The sequence below is a fragment of the Carcharodon carcharias genome, chromosome 15 (genome assembly GCF_017639515.1).
Source record: "Carcharodon carcharias isolate sCarCar2 chromosome 15, sCarCar2.pri, whole genome shotgun sequence".
In the NCBI taxonomy this organism is placed as follows: Eukaryota; Metazoa; Chordata; class Chondrichthyes; order Lamniformes; family Lamnidae; genus Carcharodon; species Carcharodon carcharias.
In genome coordinates, this window is record NC_054481.1 from 16,493,740 (window position 1) to 16,514,985 (window position 21,246).

The following is a 21,246-nucleotide window of genomic DNA, read 5'->3' on the forward strand; positions in this document are numbered from 1 at the left end:
CGCCCACACCCCCTCCCGCCCGTTTTCCATTCGTCTATCCGACCCAACGCCGTCCGAAAGGTCTGTCTCTTGAGTGGATAACACGCACGTCGATCATATGGCATTCGATTGCCCCGCCCACTCTCTCCACAGCCTTCAAGCTGAGGCGATCAGCGCGAGCGCGCCTGGAGATCGGAAGGGTTGCGTGCCCCTGGGTGGGTGGAGGGGGGGGAGGTGGGAGGTGGGAGGTCCACGTGACAGCGTGCGTGCCGTTGCGCGCGTAGGTACGTGACGGCCGAGCGGCCACGTGACGGCAGTGCGCATGCGCCCGGCGGCTGTTGCGCGGACGCCGGCAACATGGCGGCCGCGGAAGGTAAGGGGTTTCGAGGTCTCGGGGCTAGGAGCGGCTGCGTTGGAAAGTGACGGGAGGGGAAGGGCTGGTGACTTGGTCAGAGCCTGGAAATCGCTGGCCCCGCAGACTGGAAAGACGTATATCCGACTGTCGAGCTTCTTCTGTCCATGGGTTTTTAAAGGGGTTGGGGTTCAGTCATGCCTCAACGCGGGCCTCAGCTCACGGAATGGTCCTCCTTTAAAAATGTTAATCTAATTGCTGTCTAGTTTTACATGTGGAGTTATGGGTGTTCTAATCAATGAAAGCCACGCCCTGGCCTCCCCACCCCAACGTTACGTCGGATATAAATCAATGTAAACAGCCCAGGGAAAGCGCCGTGGGCTGGAATTTCCAGGGTCTTTGAGGCCAGAGACAGGCGCAATTCAAATACGAGCAATTTTGGGCGTGAGTTACGCCGCAAGTACAATACAACTCATAACTTTCCCCCCCGCCGCCCCATTCCAACTCTGATCCCTCTTCCACTGCTCCAACCCAACTCAATGCCACCTTCAGGAACACTGTCTTCTCTCTCCTGGGTATTCAGAAACCTTCAGATATGAACGTTAACTTTAGTAACTTCAGACTTCAACATCTCGTCGGCTTTTTCGCAAGGGGTACCGTTTGGTGGACTGGGGCTTCGATTGTAAAGTCTTCCATTAGAACTTGGCTCTGCTGGGGTTTCACCATTCAGGTAGTTGGCCTCCACCATCCCCCCCCCCCACTGCTTTTTGGGTCTGGTAGCCCTTGTCTGGGTCCAACGTTTCCTGGTTTCTTTCAGACCCTGCATATTTTCCTGATTTTCTGAGTTTCTCTTAGTAGCTTTCTCCATGCTTTTCACTACTTGTGCTATTATTTTGTTCTCCGCCTTTTCATGGCACCGATGAGATGTTTTGTATTAACTAATCTGTTCCTTATTCTGTTATGGGACATGGGCAACAGGACCAAACATTTGTTGCCCAGTCCAAATGACCCTTGAACTGGCTTGCTCGACCACTTCAGAGAGCAGTTAGGAGCCAACCACGTTGCTATGGGTCTGGAGTCACATGTAGGCCAGACCAGGTAAAGGATAGCAGATTTAGACATTCATTAAGTGAACCAGATTGGTTTTTACTGTAATCAATGATTGTTTCATGGTCGCTATTACTGAGACTAGTTTTGTATTCAAATTTCACCAGCTGCCATGGTGGGATTTGCACCTCTGTCCCCAGCACATTAGCCATGACCTCTGGATTATTAGTCCACTGACATTATACTACGCCACCATCTCCTGCTAATCTATTAAATTTCCAGGTTATTCAACCTGTTAATTTCCTCTTGGGATTAATGTATTTGTTGACTTGTTCCCTTTCTCTCCCTTCTCTTTCTCCTCTGATAAGGGGCTTGCTTATCATTTAGTTTTAAAGGTCTGAGGGAGAGTATACATCTGACAAGTAGCTTGCCTTTCAAAGATACTGACACATGTATAAGTCGTAGCATTTCCAGTTTCTATCTCTGTTTCTGTCAAGCAAAGCCCTTGATTCCAGCACTGACTCATGTTGCCCTCTGCTGGTACAGGTAGGTGTGGGCACTTCCGTTATCTTTGATACTCCTGATTTAGGAAAGGATAAATTGACTAGCTTCCTGCCTCTGATTTCTAGCTAGTCACACTTGCTAAAATTAGGCCTACGTGGTTATTGGATCAGGACAGGAGAGAGTTGAAAAGCCTGTTGATGCTGACTGGACTGTGTTGAAAAATTACTATTTAACCAAAGTACCGGACAAGCAACTATGCAATGTACCCAGTCAAGTATTGCCACCTTCAGGAGAAGAGTGGATTTTTTTGGGGTGAGAAAGGATAATTGTAAATGAAACAAAAACAAAAATAGCTGGAAAAACTCAGCAGGTCTGACAACATGTGTGGAGAGGAATGCAGTTAACGTTTTGAGTCCGTATGACTCTTCACCAGAACTAAGGAAATATAGAAGTGAGGCGAAATATAAGCTGGTTGAGGGGGGTGGGCCAGGTAGAGCTGGATAGAGAGCCAGTGATAAGTGGAGGCAAAGAAGAGATTGCCAAAGATGTCATAGACAAAAGGACAAAGGGGTGGTGATATTAACTAAGGAATTGTAAATGAATTTTTTTTTTACAATTCAAAGGCTATTTTTTGTCAAAAGAAAATAGTGTTTAATCCTATTTGGAAGGGAGATAATCAAAATATATTTTGGCTGTGATACCATGTGGAAGCACTGCATTGAAAATAATCATTGCAGTTTTAACTGTATTGCTGGTTATGAAATGGCGAAACATTTACCAAACATGTGAAGGCAAAGCTGCTTAAATGTGCAGCAATTTACTACATCTTGCTTTGAACTTGGCTCAGACTATAAATCCTATTCCATAGTATGAAAAACATCTTTTATGTTATTGAGGTGATCCTAATAGATGCCGGATGCTGCAAATGTTCTTCACCTGAAAATTTTCAGCTGAACCCAAATACAGCTGCTGTTAAATGCACACTATTTTAGTAGTTTAAATTCAAGCAAATGGGCACCCCTGAATGTTTACAAAAGCAAAATACTGTGGATGTTGGAAACCTGAAATGAGAACAGAAAATGCTGGAAACACTCAGCAGGTCAGGCAGCATCTGTGGAGAGAAACAAAGTTAATGTTTCAGGTCAATTACCTGTGTGTTTAATGTGCAGGAAGGTTCCAGGTTTAGTGCTGATCTGTATAGAGGGCAGAGTGCTGCAGTTAGTTCCTGTGACCATTGGGCTGAAGTCAGTCAAGGTGCCAGCTTCTGCTATCAGACCTCCAGGTGGAAGCACCTGAATATGACTATCAAATTTGGCTATAATACCACCAAAAGTCAAATAGCGCTATGTGTCCTGTAGCTTATGAGAATTTCCACTTGAACAACGAGTTTGCCAATGCACAGTATGGATTACCATCTTCAGGAGATTAGGGAGTAAAGTGGAAAAATTAAACATCTGAATAAGATGGAAAGGATACTGTATATGAACTTGTTGAATGATGTTACTTCTACACCAACAGTATCCTCACTTGTCTTTTTAAGTCCTCTGTTTGGCTATTTAAAAACAAACAGTGTGAAGAAAGACATTAGGCTCAAATATTTGTATGAAATCCTTAGGACATATGGAGTAAAGTGACAAGTGTACATTCCCTGCCAGGGGAGGGTGATCTCTTGGTTGAATGTAGCACTTATTCAGGGGACAACAGAAACCCAGTAGTATTGCAATTGTCAAATAAGTAAGGACCTGAAAGTTTTGAAACCACTGGAATTAACCTACGTTTATTTGCCCTGTAAGTTAGGCTGTGTCTTGATCTATTTAAGTTGCTGAACTGTGCATAATTTTAATAATGTACCTTTTTTAAACCAAGATAACCTAGCTGCTGTTGACCATATCCTGCTGGTTCTTTCTGGCAAAGGAGGAGTTGGGAAAAGTACCATAACAACAGAGTTAGCGCTTGCACTGAGAAATGCAGGGAAAAGGGTAAGATGAAATAAATGTAGAAAAGGTGGTGAATATGCCACTGATGCTCAACAAAAACAATTGAAACTTTGTGTAAAAGGATATTGCTTTAAAAAATTAGTTCCTTTTCTGTCACAAGATGCTACCTCATTGATGAGTCCATTAAGACACAACATGGCAGCAGAAAAGAAAAAAAACTATGCAAAAACATGCTGATGGTGACAAAAGAAACAAGCACAAATCTAAAAGTTTGATGACATGAATCTATTTCTGCCCTTTTTGCCCATGCAGCTGCTGACTCTGCACCAGAGCAAGAACTCAAATTTACTTTTCCTGACCTTTCTGCTTTGGGTGCAAAATGCGCTCAGAATCGCACTGGTTTCCTAAATTGAATTTTTTTTTGCTGAAATCTCTGCTTATTTGCAAATCACTGAACATAAAATGGGCAGTGTTTTAGAGCATAATTACATTATTTTTGTTTTCTTACGTTGAAAAATAATGCTTGATATATTTAAGAGTAACAACCTGGAGCAGTTTTATTAATACAGCTGAAAATATGTTTCATCACATAAAGTAAGCATGCTTAATAAGTGTCTCGTCCACCACCTGATCTTAAATAATTGGAGACAACTTTTAAAAATAAAAGGCCATATACTAGTTTCGTTGGTGTATAGCAATCAGTTTTAATATTTTAAAAAGCTTTTAAAAGGTGCCTATCATTGTCCTTGTGCCTAAAAGGAAAAGCAAATCAATTTTAAGAGCATCCTCAAAGGATGGTGATTAGCTCAACCTTGCATAATTTTGAAAACATCTATTTGATTTTCTTCCCCCCCCTCCCCCAACCCCCACCCCGGTTGGGTGCCTGTTTTGTGGGCAGGCCCAGCGTCCATTTTTAAACCAGCTCAAAAGACCTCAACCTCAATTTGTGCCTGAAAACCCTGTATCTTGTCTTTACGTTTTGGCCAATTTTCGGATGACCCAGTGTAACCTAGCTGAAACTCTACCCCAACTTGCAATTCATTTACAATTTATGCATACATTACCCCCTTGGCTTAATTTGTGAAAGCATTTTCTCCTGAACTTTGTTCCGCTGGTCCATACGGTGTTCCCACCAATAGGCCAAGCGACGACTTCCCAAAACTTTGTTGGTGCCGCTTCTGAACAATCAGTAAGGGCATATGCACGACTGCTCAATACGTCAGGGTCAATCTATTTGTCACAAGGAACTCGTTGTGGAGAATTACAGCATATAAGGCAATCCTTTGTTCCAGAATTTCACAGTGCAACTGGATAGTTTGCCAGCATGAGAAACTTCCAGATCACTGTCACAGATTGTTTCTAGTCTGCTGGCTGAAGCAGTCTAAAATTTTCTTAAATTTGTTCCAAATCTCATCAGAGGGAAAAGAAAGTGGTACATAACTTAGAAAAATATTGAATGTGGTGCGTAATATTGAAAGTGGTATGTAACTGAGAAAAATATTGAATGCTTTAAAAACACTTGTGGAATAGATACATTTAAAAAGAAAATACTTCAAATGTTCAAATCCTTTTGCGGTCTTATCAAATGCTTATCCAATTCACTTTTCAATTTAGTTTTTATGTCTCGAGCCATTTGCGGTAAAACATTCCATGTTCCCATGACGCTGTGAAATATTCCAGCTTCCCTCTATTTTTGCTATTTTGAGTCTGGTTTATATTGGTAACAGTTTTTCACTGTGCTCTTTGAAATCCTTGCATAATTTTGTAAACCTCCGTTTGATCATCCTCCACCCCCAACCCCCAACTAAATTAACCTCTTCCTATAAGAAATTACAGTTATTCATTATTATAACTTCTAGTTTTGCTATCATTCCATGCAATCTCTGCTTTCAAGCCTTTTCAGTTGCTTGTTTAATTTATTGCTGAATTGTTTTATTTTAGGTTGGAATTCTGGACATTGATTTGTGTGGCCCCAGCATCCCTCGGATGCTGAATGTTCTGAATAGCGCTGTACATCAATGCGATGCTGGTTGGGTACCAGTTTATGTAGACAAAGATAAAACAATGTGCTTGATGTCAATAGGCTTTCTCTTGGAGACTCCAGATGATGCTGTGATATGGAGAGGGCCAAAGAAAACAGGTGAGGCCATATTACTTTAGCACGGAGCAAAAGCATCTTGTGTTGTGGTTCATCAGCAATTAATTACAAGTAATTCCTTACTGTTTGGAGAATTCCTTCAGTGTGTTGGTGACTCTTTCAAACAGTGCTTAGGTTACAGCAGACAATTAATTTTGATGAGGAATTGATTCTTTTGCCCTGTTATGTAGTGTTAAATACGAAATGAAAAAACGAAATAACATTCATGCAAGTGATCTGAGTTCTTGGTATAGGTGCTTCCCTGAAATTGAAAGCTCTACTTGAGACTAATATTTCTATTTGAGCATAATTAGTCATAAACATGGGTGTTAGGAATGTTGCACTTCAAACACTGCACTTAGGAATTTTTATAAAAATAAAAAAAAGGCAGTCACTTGACAAATTTTTTCTGATGTGCAGCCAAAAGTGCTTGCCAATCTGCAAAATTTGAACATCAATCAACCCCTAATTAACTTCATGTTTTGTATAGACAGAAATTAGACTTTATCTTTAAAGGCTTAGATCCAGTTTAACACAACTGCTACTAGGCAGCAGAAAGGTACATTGTGTTACGTGGTGCACTACTGCTGTTGCTGAAATGCCGTATCCTCCAACTTTTTATGAGCAACACTGGAGAATATTTGATCCAGGCAGTGAAATTCCATAAGCGTAATATCCATCTCCCCAATGTAACTCAAGTGGGAGACCGGGATAGCACCCAGTGAAATGGCGCATTGGATGAATGCAACCACTTAAATTGTCTTGAGTTACCATGGAACCCCCATGAAATTTCAAGGTCTTCATGTTTGTGTGTACTGCCTGCTAACTTCCTCCACAGGCATGAGGATGTGATTGCAGTTTAACACAAGGCTACATGGGCAGTTCCTGTGATTTTGTTTCCATAATAAATGTGGAAATGGAAATATAAAGATAATGGCGCTTAAATGTTAAATATACAATTTGACTAAAACGGGGAGGAATTATGTCTGTGCACCCTTGTCAATGACTGACAAGAAAGGATCAAGTAGTCCATCAAGACTGTTCCATACTCATGATGTTTGGAGCATCTGATCCCACCAGCAGCCATTGCAATCTCCTAGGAGAGGCAAGAAAGCCACCCAACCCTCTAACCCTATTTCACCTGCAGACTGCGCTTGTTCTTGAATGTTTGTATGCAGTTGGTGGGAGACTGATGGAGATATATATATAAATGTAAATAAAACACACTTGAACTTCAGTTAGTAGGAAACTTGTTGGCTTGGATTGTTTTTTTTAAATAGATAATTTAATGTACAGATTTCAGATCAGCCCTACAAAAATAGCTGAGAAGATGAGGGTGTATTTTCACTGTTGTACAAAGTAGACCTTGTGTAACTGAAGTAGGTGCAGTTGAGTGACCTGTAATCCTGGTATTTTGACTTGCAATCTTATGGTGAAGGTGGTAGAGTACTGAAATTATCTTTTTAAGCTTAACACTCAAATCGAACTGAGAGACATTAATTCTTCTCTGAATTTATAAAATAACTACATTTTCTTTAGACTTTTAAAAATGTTTCTCCCTTCTCCGCTTAGCTCTTATCAAGCAGTTCATTTCCGATGTGGCCTGGGGAGAGCTCGACTATCTCATTGTAGACACTCCACCTGGGACCTCGGATGAACACATCTCGGTGGTGGAGGGCCTTCGTCGATATGAACCTGATGGAGCTCTGTTGGTTACAACACCTCAGGTGAGCTCATTGAGGAATTTCAGCTTCTTGAGTTTTTTTTTGCTTGATTTGCCTGCATCAGGCCAATAAATGCTGGTCCAGGTAGTTGAATGTTGTGTACATTAATTGCTTTTGTTATTAGTTACTTGGATGTTTAAATCATGGAGCTCTGAATTCCATCCTGGCAAAATGTACAGCTTATATCCCAAGCAAGCACATCAAAATTGTCGAAAATTTATAAAAACGTGTTTGAGCTAGAATCCTCGATGACAGACTTTTGATATTTGTCATGAAGCTATGTTAGTTGGGTTCCATACTTTCTGTTCTGGTTTCAGCTTGAGCTTTCAAATGCCAAATGTTTATTCAGAAGGTTGGCGTGTAATTCTGAATAAATTACGCAGCTATGGCCTGTACCTCCCTGTTGACCATTTCAGCCGGAACAAAGTGCAGCAATGGAGCAGCGCTCGAGAATTTTTCCCTTAAAACGTAAATACGTTTTCGTTCCAATTAAATTATATTTGTTGTCCATGGCTCAACTTAGTTTCCAGGATTTGGTTGTGACACCAACGTTAGATGCCTTCTGTTAATTTGGGCATGAGGTTTCACAGGAGGCAATTTTGCTGTCAGAGATGAGGCATGGCAGAACCTCCTGATGTCCACTAATTGTATGCTCGATTCATCCCAAATTCTGAAGTTGATTTATTTGTTTGGGAAGGATGGGCACCTGTCGCTTTAAGTGCAGCTGGGGCACCTGTCTCAGGTGGGGAGAGGAGGAATCGTGGTTGGATTTAGCTGGTGGCATGGTGCCAAAAAAAACCAGGAGAACACTTGGCACTTTTGTTTCCCGAGAGGCTGTTTCCATCCTCTGCAGTTGCTTGTGGTAAAGATTCTGCCGTCTTTTAAAAATCAAATGGCGCTGATGCCAGGCAGTGTTACCGGGGGCAGTAATATGGGCGTCTCGTCAAATTACTTCATTCTTGCCTGTGCTCGTCTATTTGTGGGTAGGTATGTCGTGCAGCTGCCCCCGAATGGGCCGGAATTTCTGACTGGATGAGGGACAGGGAACCTGCGAATTTCTGCTCTGCCATACGGCCACCTCTGCCTGTCCTGATAGGATCTCGGTCGCACGAAAATAATTGCGGGTCTTTTGGGCCCAATTTATTTTTTGAAAAAATAAGGGAACTTGTATAATGTACAATATTATACAGAGCTGAGGCTGATTTGGAGGTGAAAAATATTTGCTAATGAAGCAGCAGCACCTCCCCCCCCCCCGGCTTAAATTTATTATTTATTTTTCCAGTTCCGAAATATCCCTGTTCCTCAGCTTTTTCCGTAAAGTCTTGCTTTGTTCCATTTCATGCAGCGCAATCTCAAATGCATGAAATGGAGTGACGTGAAGTAAAAGGAGCTTCTTAATAAAAAATGAGATTTGGATTTGATTTAGATAGGCATTTTTGTTTAATATGATGCTGCAAGAGTGCTCATGAGCGATGTTGAATAGTCCCCATTTTGGAATAAAAACAAAATATCGTGGTGCTGGAAATCTGAAATAAAAACAGAAGTCTGAAGAAGAGTCATATTTGACTCAAAATGGTTAACTCTTGCTCCTTCTACAGAGCCTGCCAGACCGGCTGAGTATTTGCAGCATTTTCTGGTTTTTTTCTCGGTTCCAGCTTTTGTTGAGACTGCCCTCTAGTGTCAGCAATGGACATTGCAAAGACAACTGAGTTGATCTTGTTAATCCTGAAATGGCCCAGCAATTCATGTAAAATTTAACATCGCATCATTGGCATCTTTCATTTTGTAAACCGATTCCATTTTTGTCTGGCATCATAATTTAACTAACTGGAGTGGTATTTAAGAATTTCTTTGTCGATTTTCCTCACTCTAACTGCTGTTTTTTCACTCTTCTATCGTAAGTGATACTATTCTACCTGGTGTTGAAAGTAGCTTGGCTCCCTGATACCCTTGTACTGCAGCACCATTTAACAATGGCTATTGACCTGCATCTCAAAAATCCTGCGCTTGGGATTGAGATCGGGTTTAGGCACCCCAAGTCAACTTTATTTCCACTCACAACTTCAGTCAATCCAGTACTACTTACTCATTTAGACTGTCCCACGCGGGACTGGAGGAACTAGGGGCAGCAAGACTCTGCCACCGGCCACATTTCATTGCAATCTTTTTCACTCCTGTCCAGGCGGTGTCCCGCCCTTGAAGGTCCTCCTTAAATGTACTTCACCAGCTCTTCTTTGGTTGGCCCCTCACCTTTTTCCAGCTGGTGGCGACCACTCTACTGCCACTCTGTACGTCAGGGAGGCAAAATAAGTGTTCTGCAAACCTCAGTCGCCCCTCTGTTGCAATGCCCTGTGGGCACCTTTGACAAGCCATCTGTAAATCTTCTTCGTTGGTGATGCTGTCTCTTCATATGATGCCCAGGATCTTACGTAGGCAGCACTGGTGAAAGATGTATACAGTTGGGAGGGAGCTGCCCTGGGAGTTCTCAACATTGACTCTGGACCTACCAGATCTCATGGCACCAGGTCAAACCGCCTGCTGATTACCATGTATCCTCTCCCCCCCCACCGACCCACCCACCCACCCACCCACCCACCCACCCACCCACCCACCCACCCACCACCACCACCACCACCACCAAGCTAATGAATCAGTACTTCTCCATGTTGAGTACCACATGGAGGAAGTGCTGATGGTGGAAAGGGTGCAGAATGCACTCTGGGCTGGGGTCTTCAATGCCCACCATGAAGAGTGGCTCGGTAGCACAACTACAGACCGAACTGCCCGAGTCCTAAAGAACATAACTGCTCGACTGGGCCTGCAGCAGGTAGTGAGGGAATTAACAAGGGAAAACATTCTTGACCGTATTTTCACCAACCTGCCTGCTGCAGATGCATGTGCCCCTGAAAGTGTCGGTAGGAGTGACCACAGTCACTCACTACAGTCCTTGTGGAGATGAAGCCCCATCTTCACGCTAAGGATACCCTCCAGCATCCTGTGTGGAACTGCCACCACGCTAAGTTGGAAAGATTTCGAACAGATCACGTAACTTGAGACTGGGCAACTATGAGGCTGCTGTGGGCCATCCAGCAGCAACAAAGTTATACTCAAACACAATCTGTGACATCATGGCCTGGCATATCCCCCACTCTACCATGACCATCAAGCGAGGGAATCAACCCTGGTTCAATGAAGAGTGCAGGAAGGCATGCCAGGAGCAGCACCAGGCATACCTAAAAATGAGGTATCAACCTGGTGAAGCTACAACGCAGCACTACTTGCGTACCAAATAGCATAAGCAGCAAGTAATAGACAGAGCTAAGCGATCCTACAACCGATGGATCAGATCTAAGCTCTGCGTCCCAGCCGCATCCAGTCATGAATCGTGTTGGACAATTAACCAACTCACTGGCGGAGAAGGCTGCACAAATATCCCCATCCTTAATGATGGAGGAGCACAGCACATCGGTGCAGAATATGAGGCAGAAGCATTTGTAACAAGAATCAGCCTGAAGTGCTGAAGTGGATGATCTATCTCAGTCTCCTTCAGGGATCCCCAGCATCACAGCTGCCAGTCTTCAGTCAATTTGATTCACTCTACGTGATATCAAGAAACAGCTGAAGGCACTGGATACTACAAAAGGCTATGGGCTCTGACAATATTCCAGTAATAGCACTGAAGACTTGTGCTCCAGAACTTGCTGCACCCAGAGCCAAGCTGTTCGAATACAGCTACAACACTGGCATCTAACCAGCAATGTGGAAAATTGCCCAGGTATGCTGTGTACACACACAGCAGGGCTAATCTAACCCGGCCAATTACCACCCCATCAGTCTGCTCTCAATCATCAGTGAAGTGATGGAAGGGTTCATCAACAGTGCTATTAAGTGGCACTTACTTAACAATAACCTGCTCACTGATGGTCAGTTTGGGTGCTGCCAGGGCCACTCAGTTCCTGACCTCATTACAGCCTTGGTTCAAAAATGGACAAAAGAGCTGAACTCCAGAGGTGAGGCGAGAGTGACTGCTTTTGACATCAAGGCAGCATTTGATCGAGTGTGACATCGTGGTATTATCGCTGGACTTAATCCAGAGACCCAGGGGACCCAGGTTCGAATCCTGCCATGGCAGATGGTGGAATTTGAATTCAATAAAAATCTGGAATTAAAAGTCTACTGATGACCATGAAACCATTGTCGATTGTTGTAAAAATCCATTTGGTTCACTAATGCCCTTTAGGGAAGGAAATCTGTCCTTACCTGGCCTACATGTGACTACAGACCCACTGAAGTGGCCTAGCAAGCCACTCAGTTGTATCAATCCACTACAAAATCTGAAAAAAGGAACGATACCAGACGGGCCACCTAGCATCGACATAGATGCCGGAAATGACCATGGCAAACTCAGTCCTGTTGACCCTGCAAAGTGATCCTTACTAACATCTGACTAACATAGTGCCAAAATTGGGAGAGCTGTCTCTCAGAATCGTCAAGCAGCAGCCTGCCCATAGTCACCCTCACAGAATCATATCTTACAGATAATGCCCCAGACACCATCATCACCATCCCTGGGTATGCCCTGTCCCACCGGCAGGACAGGCCCAGCAGAGGTGGCAGCACAGTGGTATAGTCAGGTGGGAGTTGCCTTGGGAGTCCTCAACATCGACTCCAGACCCCATGAAGCCTCATGGTATCAGGTCAGACCTGGGCAAGGAAATCTCCTGATTACCACGCACCACCATCCCTCAGCTGATGAATTAGTGCTCCTCCATGTTGAGCACCACTTGGAGGAAACACTGAGGGTGGCAAGGGCGCAGAATATACTCTGGGGGACTCCAGTGTCCATTACCAAGAATGGCTCGGTAACACCATGACTGGCCGAGTCCTATGGGATATAGCTGCTAGACTGGAGTTTGCAGGTGGTGAGGGAACCAACAAGAGGGAAGAACATACTTGACCTCATCCTTACCAACCTGTCTGCCGCAGAAGCATCTGTCCATTATAGTATTGGTAGGAGTGACCACCGTGCAGTTGCTGTGGAGTCGAAGTCCCATCTTCACATTGAGGATACCCTCCATTGTGTTGTGTGGCACTATCACCGTACTAGATGGGATAGATTTTGAACAGATCTATCAACTCGACTGGGCATCCATGAGGCGCTGTGGGCCATCAGCAGCAGAATTGCGCTCAACCACAACCTGTAACCTCAGTGAGATTATCTCCCACTCTACCATTACCATCAAGCCAGAAGATCAACCCTGGTTCAATGAAGAGTGCAGGAGGGCATGCCAGGAGCAGCACCAGGCACACCTAAAAATGAAGCGTTAACTCGGTGAAGCTATAATACAGGACTACTTGTGTGCCAGACAGCATAAGCAGCAAGTGATAGACTGAGCTAAGTGATTCCACAACCAACAGATCAGATTGAAGCTGTGCAGTCCTGCCACATCCAATCAAGAATGGTGGTGGACAATTAAACAACTCACTGGAGGAGGAGGGTCCACAAATATCCCCATCCTCAATGATGGGGGAGCCCAGCACATCAGTGCAAAAGATAAGGTAGAAGCATTTACTACAATCTTCAGCCAGAAGTGCCAAGTGGATGATCCAACTTGGTCTCCTCCTAGGTTCCGAGCATCACAGATGCCAGTTTTCAACCAATTCAATTCACTCCACGTAATAGTGGAGTGAATAGTGCAAAGGTTATGGGCCTTGACAATGTTCCAGCAATAGTACTGAAGACTTGTGCTCCAGAACTTGCTGTGCCCCTAGCCAAGCTGTTTCAGTACAGCTACAATGCTGGCTTCTTCCTGGCTATGTGGAAAATTGCCCAGGTATGTCCTGTACACACAAAGCAGGACAAATCCAACCCGGCCATTTACCGCCCCATCAGTCTACTCTTGATCATCAGTAAATTAATGGAAGGGGGTCATCAACAGTGCTATCAAGCGGCACTTGCTTAGTAATAATCTGCTCACGGATGCCCAATTTGGGTTCTGCCAGGGCCACTTAGCTCCTTACCTCATTACAGCTCGGCTCAAACCTGGGCAAAAGAGCTGAACTCCTGAGGTGATACAGACTGCCTTTGACATCAAGGCTACATTTGACTGAGTGTGGCATCAAGGAGCCCTAGCAAAACTGGAGTCAATGGGAATCAGGGAGAAAACTCTCCGCTGGCTGGAGTCATACCTAGCACAAAGGAAGATGGTTGTAGTTGTTCGAGGTCACTCATCTCAGCTCCAGGACATTCATGCAGGAGTTCTTCAGAGTAGTGTCCTCGGCCCAACAACCTTCAGCTGCTTTATCAATTACCTTCCATCATATGGTGAGAAATGAGATTTTTCGCTGATGAATGTTCAGCACCATTCACAACTCCTCAGATACTGAAATAGTCCATGTTCAAATGCAGCAAGACCTGGACAATATCCAGGCTTGGGCTGACAATTGGCAAGTAACATTTACACCACACAAGTACCAGACAATGACCATCTTCAACAAGAGAGAATCTAACCATCGCCGCTTGACGTTCAGTGGCATTACCATCACTGAATCCCCCACTATCAACATCCTGGGGATAACCATTGACAAAAAACTGAACTGGACTCGCCATATAAATACTGTGGCTACAAGAGCATGTCAGAGGCTAGGAATCCTGTGACGAGTAACTCACCTGACTCCCCAAAGCCTGTCCACAATCTACAAGGCACAAGTCAGGAGTGTGTTAGAAGACTCTCCACTTGCCTGGATGATTGCACCTCCCACAACACTCAAAGCTTGAACCATCCAGAAATAAGCAGCCTGCTTGATTGGCACCCCATCCACAAACATTTACCCCCTCCATCACTGACACACAGTAGTAGCAGTGTACACCATCTACAAGATACACTGCAGGAATTCACCAAGGCTCCTTAGACAGCATCTTCCAAACCCATGACCACTACCACCCAGAAGGAAAATTATTCTGGGGGCATGGGTTCAAATTCCATCATGGCTAATGTTGGAATACATATTCAATGAATTAAATCTGGGATTGAAAGCTAGTCTCAGTAATGATGTAATGAAACTATCATCGATTGTTGTAAAAACCCCCGGTTCACTAATGTACTTTAGGGAAAGAAACCTGCCATCCTTACCTGGTCTGGCCTACACGTGACACCAGCCCCACAGCAATGTGGTTGATTCTTCACTGCCCTCAAAGGACCTAGCAAGCCACTCAGCTCGAGGGCATTTGCCTTGCCAAGAATGTTCTCATCCCAAAGAATTAAAAAAAAGACCCTGTGGAGCAGCTAGAAGACTGCTGCTTTGCCAATTCTTGTGTGAATGTCGATCTCTACCTCACCTACCCTGGAGATGTTGCTCCCCAAGTAAGGGGAAGTGGTTGATGTCTTCGATGTTCTATTGCTTGATGGTGATGGGAGGGCAGTATTATCGCCCAGTCATTATTGACTTAGTCTTCTCGCAGCTGATGCATAGACCAACCTTGACATAGTTACTCTCAAAGACTGATGGTCATATCTTTGAGCAAGTGCAATTCTCTGGCCAGAAAGGCGATGTCTTCTGCAAAATCTGCAGGTCTGTTAGCTGGTGATGTTACCACAGGATGTTGAATCCCACCATCACCATCCTTATGATGAAATAAATAACAAGAAGAAAAAGAATGGGGTAAGTATGCAGCTTTGCTGTATGTACTCTCGCGATGATATTGAAGGAGCCCGTGATCCCTGTGCTCGTCTTGACGCAGCAGCTGGAGTCACATTATAAGGTTTTGAAGATGTTTATATACTGTTCCAGGATGCCGTACTGTATTGTGATGTAACAGAGTGACTGCTGATGGATGCTATTGAAAGTCATCTTGAAATTGATGATGTTAATAACAAGTGACTTCTCAGCATTCCTTCTTTAAACACAGGACATTCACAAAGACATGGATGTCTCCAGATGGTAACATCCTGAACGAGATTGACCAAGTATGCATCAGTAGCAGAAGGAGGCCACCCCTGCAAGATGTCCAGACATGTTGAGGTGCCGATGTAGGATCGGGCCACCATCTTGTGTTAGGGAAGATCCACCTGAAGCTGAAGAAGACAACACCTGTGAAGTGACAATGGCCATTTGCAACAGAGAAACTGAAGGATAAGGACACGTCGGACTTGCTCCTTCCAACAGATTCGAAGTAATACTGAAGTCAGCCAGTGTTGATGAACAGTGGGAAATCTTCAAAAGAGGGATTAAGGAGATTTCCGAAGTTGCTATTGGGCAGAGGAGAGGAACCAACAAAGAACAATGGATCACTGACCCAATGCAAAAATGCTGATTGGTGAAAGAAAGCTGGCGAAGAGCAATATGGACCAGAAAAAGAACATTGAGCAAAGACAAGGAAGATGGTAAATACAGAAGATTGAATGAAACTGTGCAGATGATTTGCAGGAAAGACAAACCAGGTTGGATGGAGTTAAAAGGACTGTACAGGAACTGGTGCACGAAGCAACACCACTGTGCCAGTCAAGGGCAAGGATGCCATTAAAAGCCGAGGAGCAGGAGGTAAGGTGGGTGTAACACTTTCAGGAGATCCTCAACCAGCCCAGCCCCAGCTCCACATTTGAGTTTGACAACAACAGTGCACTTCAACAGCTGAATGTCAACCTGGGAGAAATTGCCAGATCAGAGGCCCAAAGACCAACAAGGCACTTGGGATCTATGAGATTTCTAGCAGAGCTATTGAAAGAAGGCAAGAACACAGTCACAACAGAGCTCATGTACCTGTTCGACAAGGTCTGGATTGTGAAGGACCTCCCGGACAACTGAGAGGAGAAGTAATCGCCAAGTCGCCTTAGAAAGGGAAACTCAGAGACTGCAACAACTGGAGGGGCAATAACACTGCTGTCAGTACCTAGCAAGGTCTTCAGCATGGATGATCTCAACAGATTGAAAGCAGAAGTAGACGCACCCTTTTGTGAAGAACTGGCAGGTTTTCCAGGGTGGCAGATCATGCTGCAAACAGACCTTTAAGGAACGTATTGGAGCAGAGCCTAGAATCCAGTATTAAACATGCTAAATACCTCTTGATATAAATAAATATACCTTCTGGTTCGGTGGTTCATCATTTGTTTCTTTGATGCAAACTTCCTTGTTTCTTCACTATTTTACTGAATTGGGCCTCGTCAGTGCTCCACTGCAAGTTGCTCTCCGCTTTAAATATGCCATTTTTCAGACTCCTCTACCCACATCCTCACTCAATTCAAATCATGCTGCAGATTCATAATGTAATTCATTCGTTTGCTGAGTCTCAACTATATCAAACTGCTGACTTCTCTCAGCCTTTCTATCCTCCAACAGTCTCTAGACTTCTAATAACTCAAGCATTATTTGTTTTTTAATCTCTGCTTTTGCGCTTGATAAAAGCATTCTTCCCATCTCTCCTGAAAGCTCCTGGACTGTGAGCAGTGATCAGTCTACACTACCTTGCCCCTTTGATTATCATTCAGATATGATCCTTGATCATGAGCGTTGAGAGGTTTTATTTTGAAACAATAGTATCACCATTTTCAGCCCTTTGAATGAATACAGTTCCAAAATATTTTGGTTTTATTAACAGGCAGTGTCTATAGGAGACGTAAGAAGAGAATTGACATTCTGCAAGAAAACTGGGTTACCAGTGGTGGGAATAATTGAAAACATGAGTGGCTTTGTTTGCCCTAACTGTTCAGTGAGTATTAAAAACTTTTTCAATCATGTTAATTGTGAATTTATTAGACCATTATGAACAAGTGAAGAAACTTGCATGGAATTTGAAAACCTGGGCTAGTTGCTGATATTGTCAACATTAATAGATATTTCTTACAACATAAACATAAGATTGAAGTATTTCACCCCGTTCATCTTTGCTGGTGGTGAAATATGCTTCTAGCTTCACAACCTTCCTAACATTTAAAAGTTGAGGAAAAACTCTGATCTTTCAATATATTTAAGTGTTAGTCTGCGGTTTGTGTTCCCCTTTTAAACAAGAATATCACAAGTGCTGTAAAACCAAAAACAATCCACCTGTGTTGGATTTCCACTTGAAGAACAAGAAGATGAAATGATAATTGATGTGCTGTTACAAAGAGCACATTTCTGCTTGAATAACGCTAAGTATGTTTGACTAAACTTATCAAAGTTTCAAGACTAATGAATTGTAAAAGAATACAATGGTGCTGATTCTGGTTTTAACTTCACTAAATCATTGCTTTTCAGGAATGCACTAATGTATTTTCCAGAGGAGGGGGAGAAGCACTTGCTGAGCAGTCTGGAGTTCCATTTTTAGGTAAGCATCCTAAAATGAACTTTTGAGGTTGTAAATCACTTGTGTTGGAATTTGATCTTGGTCAACCATCTTGGTGACATTTATATAATAAAAGGATTTATTTACAAAAATAACCTGCAAAAATATATTTTTAATGATCAGTACATGGTATGATTTGTATTCGTTTCGAGGAATGGCGTTGAGCAAAGCAAGCTTATAATTTGAGGCAATATTTCAGTTTGAGTATGTAGTGCTGTACCTGTTCTAAGACTCCTAATGCTTCTCCAGGACTCCTTTTACCCGGCGTGTCTGTAGGACATGCAGCATGCTGACAGTTGTTTTTTGGTGAACGTGTACGTGAAATTTGAGTCATTCAGAACAAGGTCACGGATCAGGGAGTCCACTAGACCCATCTAAGTAAAAAGTTACAATTTCCCCTGACCCTCTAAATTACAGCATTCAGTCAAATCTTAACTGATGCCAAGATTTTCCAACTCCAAGCATTACTGTACTACTGGAAGTCCTTTGAGTGTTAATCATGTTTTTTGGTGGGCAGACCATTTGATATTTGTCCTAAATGTGCTATCCGTTGCCCACTTGTTCAGCCTTGTATGTAGAGCATTTAACAGAAGCAGGCGTGTAAGCAAAATTGTAATGTGAGAAAATAGTACGTAGCTGCATGAAGAGGGAGAATTTTTATTGTGAGCAACAGAAGCATTCCTCCTTAGCAATATCAAAGAAGTACATTTTTTTTATGCCTCTATAATTGTTTTCATTTTGACATTCTCACCTTTTGGAGTGGTAATATTCAGTTAAGGTGAAAAGAAAAGCTGGACTGTGTGGAGCTCTATTATAATGTTTGGATATTTATTTAAATTTGGTTTCTTTTCAAAACTAATTCAAATTGAGTGTTATACTGTAATGTGCTGTAGCTTTTACTTTGGCCTTGAAATTGTGATAAGTATAAGGTGCAAATGTGTCTGAATTATTTTCTCTTTCATTGGGGAAGGGAATATCAGGCAAACACAAGTTCAGATCTATTATTTCACACAGTAATTTCAGGGCTGTAGGATTTTTGCCCCCTCATTTTACGCAGCTGTTTGTAGTGGCTTGCTTTAGTTAAGGCTTCACAGAGCCATAGACTGAATTGATTTGTCAGTGGTAGTTTTCCTTTTAGTTCTTGAGGTATCATTGTTTATATTTTCTCTTCCCCAGGGCATGTTCCTCTAGATCCTCAGCTGTCTCATAGCCTGGAAGAAGGCCGAAATTTCATCCAAGCCTTTCCAAAGAGTGCAACTTTTGATGCCATTAATAACATAGTGGAGAAGATTTTAAGTAATGACAGTGAATCCTCTGCACTTCAAACATGAGATCATTCCTTGTGTACTCATTGAACTGCTGGGGTGGGGGATTGCAGAATAGAAGCATAAGAAACCCCTCTTGGAATGCAAGAATACAATAATCAATGTTTCTTCCAGAAATGGACACACTTGAAAACTGGACCAATAATGCCTTTTGCTATACCTACAGAAATGTGCAATTAAAAATAAACTATTTGTACCCAGTTATTTTTGTGAATGTGCTAGAACACCGACAACATGTGCTTAAAATGTAGAAAATTTGCAGTATTAGACATTCTATTCTAGGTGTCAATTTTGGTGAACCAATCTCAACAATGCTGCATGAAGAGCAGCTGATTTAGGAGGTCACCCTGCTCTTAATAGTTATAAGTCCTTGAGGTGGAATACTTTGCAGAACAGTGCTCCATCAAGCAGCCTAACTAAGCAGATCCTTTATGGAGCATAATGACTACATTTTAGGAATTGAAAGCACAGCCTCCTGGTTAGATATCAGTCCTAGGTATGAGATTACATTTAATATTGCAATAATTGCTGAAACCAAGCTCTCACTGGAAACTATGTAAAAATAGTTCATTGTGTGGTTGTGTATATACCTCTGCTTATTAAGAATGCCACCTGAATCTGGGGTATTCACTTTTGTTAAGGATTATCATGTTATATAAACTTCAATATCCATTGCAATAATTAAAGCCAAAGTGATTTGCTTCAGAAATGGATTCCTGAAAGTATTTTTTATTCGCAAGAAACAATAACCTAACTGAATCATGAACTAAAGAGAATGATTAAAGTTCATAGTGCCATAGCAGTATGCTGCAGATAGTTATGTTAATTTGACTATATATTTTGTCTTTATTCTCACATGGGATGTGTGTTGCTGGCAAGGCCAGCATTTGTTGCCCACCTCTAATTGCCCTTCAACCTGAGTGGCTTGTGAGGCCATTTCAGACAGCATATGTTAATCGCATTGCTGTGGGTCTGGAGTCATGTGTAGGCCAGACCAAATAAGGATGGCAGATTTCCTTCCCTAAAGAGGGATTAATGAGCCAGGTGGGTTTTTAATGACAATCGATGACAGTTTCATAGTCACTAATTCAGGAGAGCTTTATATTTCAGATTTTAATTTGCCATGGTGGGATTTGAACCCCTGTCCCCAAAGAATTAGCCTGGCCATTACCATTACAAGTGACATTACCATTAGGCCATCATCTCCCCCATGCTGGCTAAGTAATATATTACATACTGACTAAGATTACTTAGATCATGTTACTAAGTTAGCTTCATGATAAGGTGACAGGAAAATGGCATCGTTGGTTAGCGCAATAACACAAATGTTTGTGCTGAATGACTAATTCGTAGCCTAAAGTTTGAGTTCTAGTTATGACAAGATTGCATTTAGGATTGCACCTGGAGGCAATTCCTGCTATTCTTGCTGTGTCATCTGCAAGTGAGGAATAGGAGATATTTGTGCAGTTCCTTGTGGCATTGTGAGCAGAGGCTTAACTCAGGATTAGGATTCAACGACCAAGAAGGAGGATTTGTTCCAACCACATGTTTGGGGTATTGAGATGTCTGTGAGGGCTAGTGCCCTTGATCCCTTGCCAAGCCCCACACCAAAGTCAAAACCAGTGTCCTCCAACTCTCACTTATGACTCAAGTAACTGGCTGTGCACACCAGCAGCCATACCCTGGCATCTTGACTCAGCAGTCATGCAAGACCAAGTGAGGGCCCCATCAGCTTCGGCTGGTGTGTGGGGATATCACCCCTTCTACGTGGACAAAGACGTAATGGCAGATGAGGCAGCAGATCCTAACTAGTTAGTAGGACAATGGCTCCAAAGTGGAGACCAGCAAAGTGTGTGGCACTGTCATGAAGCTTAGTAAGGCAAGTGGCTAGTCACCTGTGAAGAGTCTAGGACATTGTAC

The 21,246-nt window shown here is 42.9% G+C and overlaps 1 protein-coding gene across 3 annotated transcripts; it reads left to right on the forward strand.

The window, feature by feature from the left end:
- The first annotated feature begins 263 nt into the window (after positions 1-263).
- Positions 264-20,035, forward strand: nubp2 (nucleotide binding protein 2 (MinD homolog, E. coli)). Of its 3 annotated transcripts, XM_041207125.1 has the most exons (8): positions 327-352; positions 1,310-1,429; positions 3,749-3,861; positions 5,761-5,959; positions 7,529-7,683; positions 17,276-17,386; positions 17,914-17,983; positions 19,178-20,035. In XM_041207125.1, the coding sequence occupies exons 4-8, from the start codon at positions 5,806-5,808 to the stop codon at positions 19,330-19,332; spliced, it is 645 nt and encodes a 214-aa protein (XP_041063059.1). In that variant the 5' UTR covers positions 327-352; positions 1,310-1,429; positions 3,749-3,861; positions 5,761-5,805; the 3' UTR covers positions 19,333-20,035. The 3 variants fall into 3 exon arrangements, with proteins under 3 accessions (XP_041063058.1, XP_041063059.1, XP_041063060.1); XM_041207124.1 differs by lacking the exon at positions 1,310-1,429 and having other exon boundaries at positions 264-352; XM_041207126.1 differs by lacking the exons at positions 327-352; positions 1,310-1,429 and adding an exon at positions 400-1,061.
- The last annotated feature ends 1,211 nt before the right edge of the window (positions 20,036-21,246 follow it).

Coding starts and splice junctions, on each gene's coding strand:
- nubp2 (XM_041207124.1), top strand. Junction 3,862..5,760: donor TGAGAAATGCAGGGAAAAGG/GTAAGATGAAAT, acceptor GTTTTATTTTAG/GTTGGAATTCTGGACATTGA. Junction 17,387..17,913: donor TTGTTTGCCCTAACTGTTCA/GTGAGTATTAAA, acceptor ATTGCTTTTCAG/GAATGCACTAATGTATTTTC.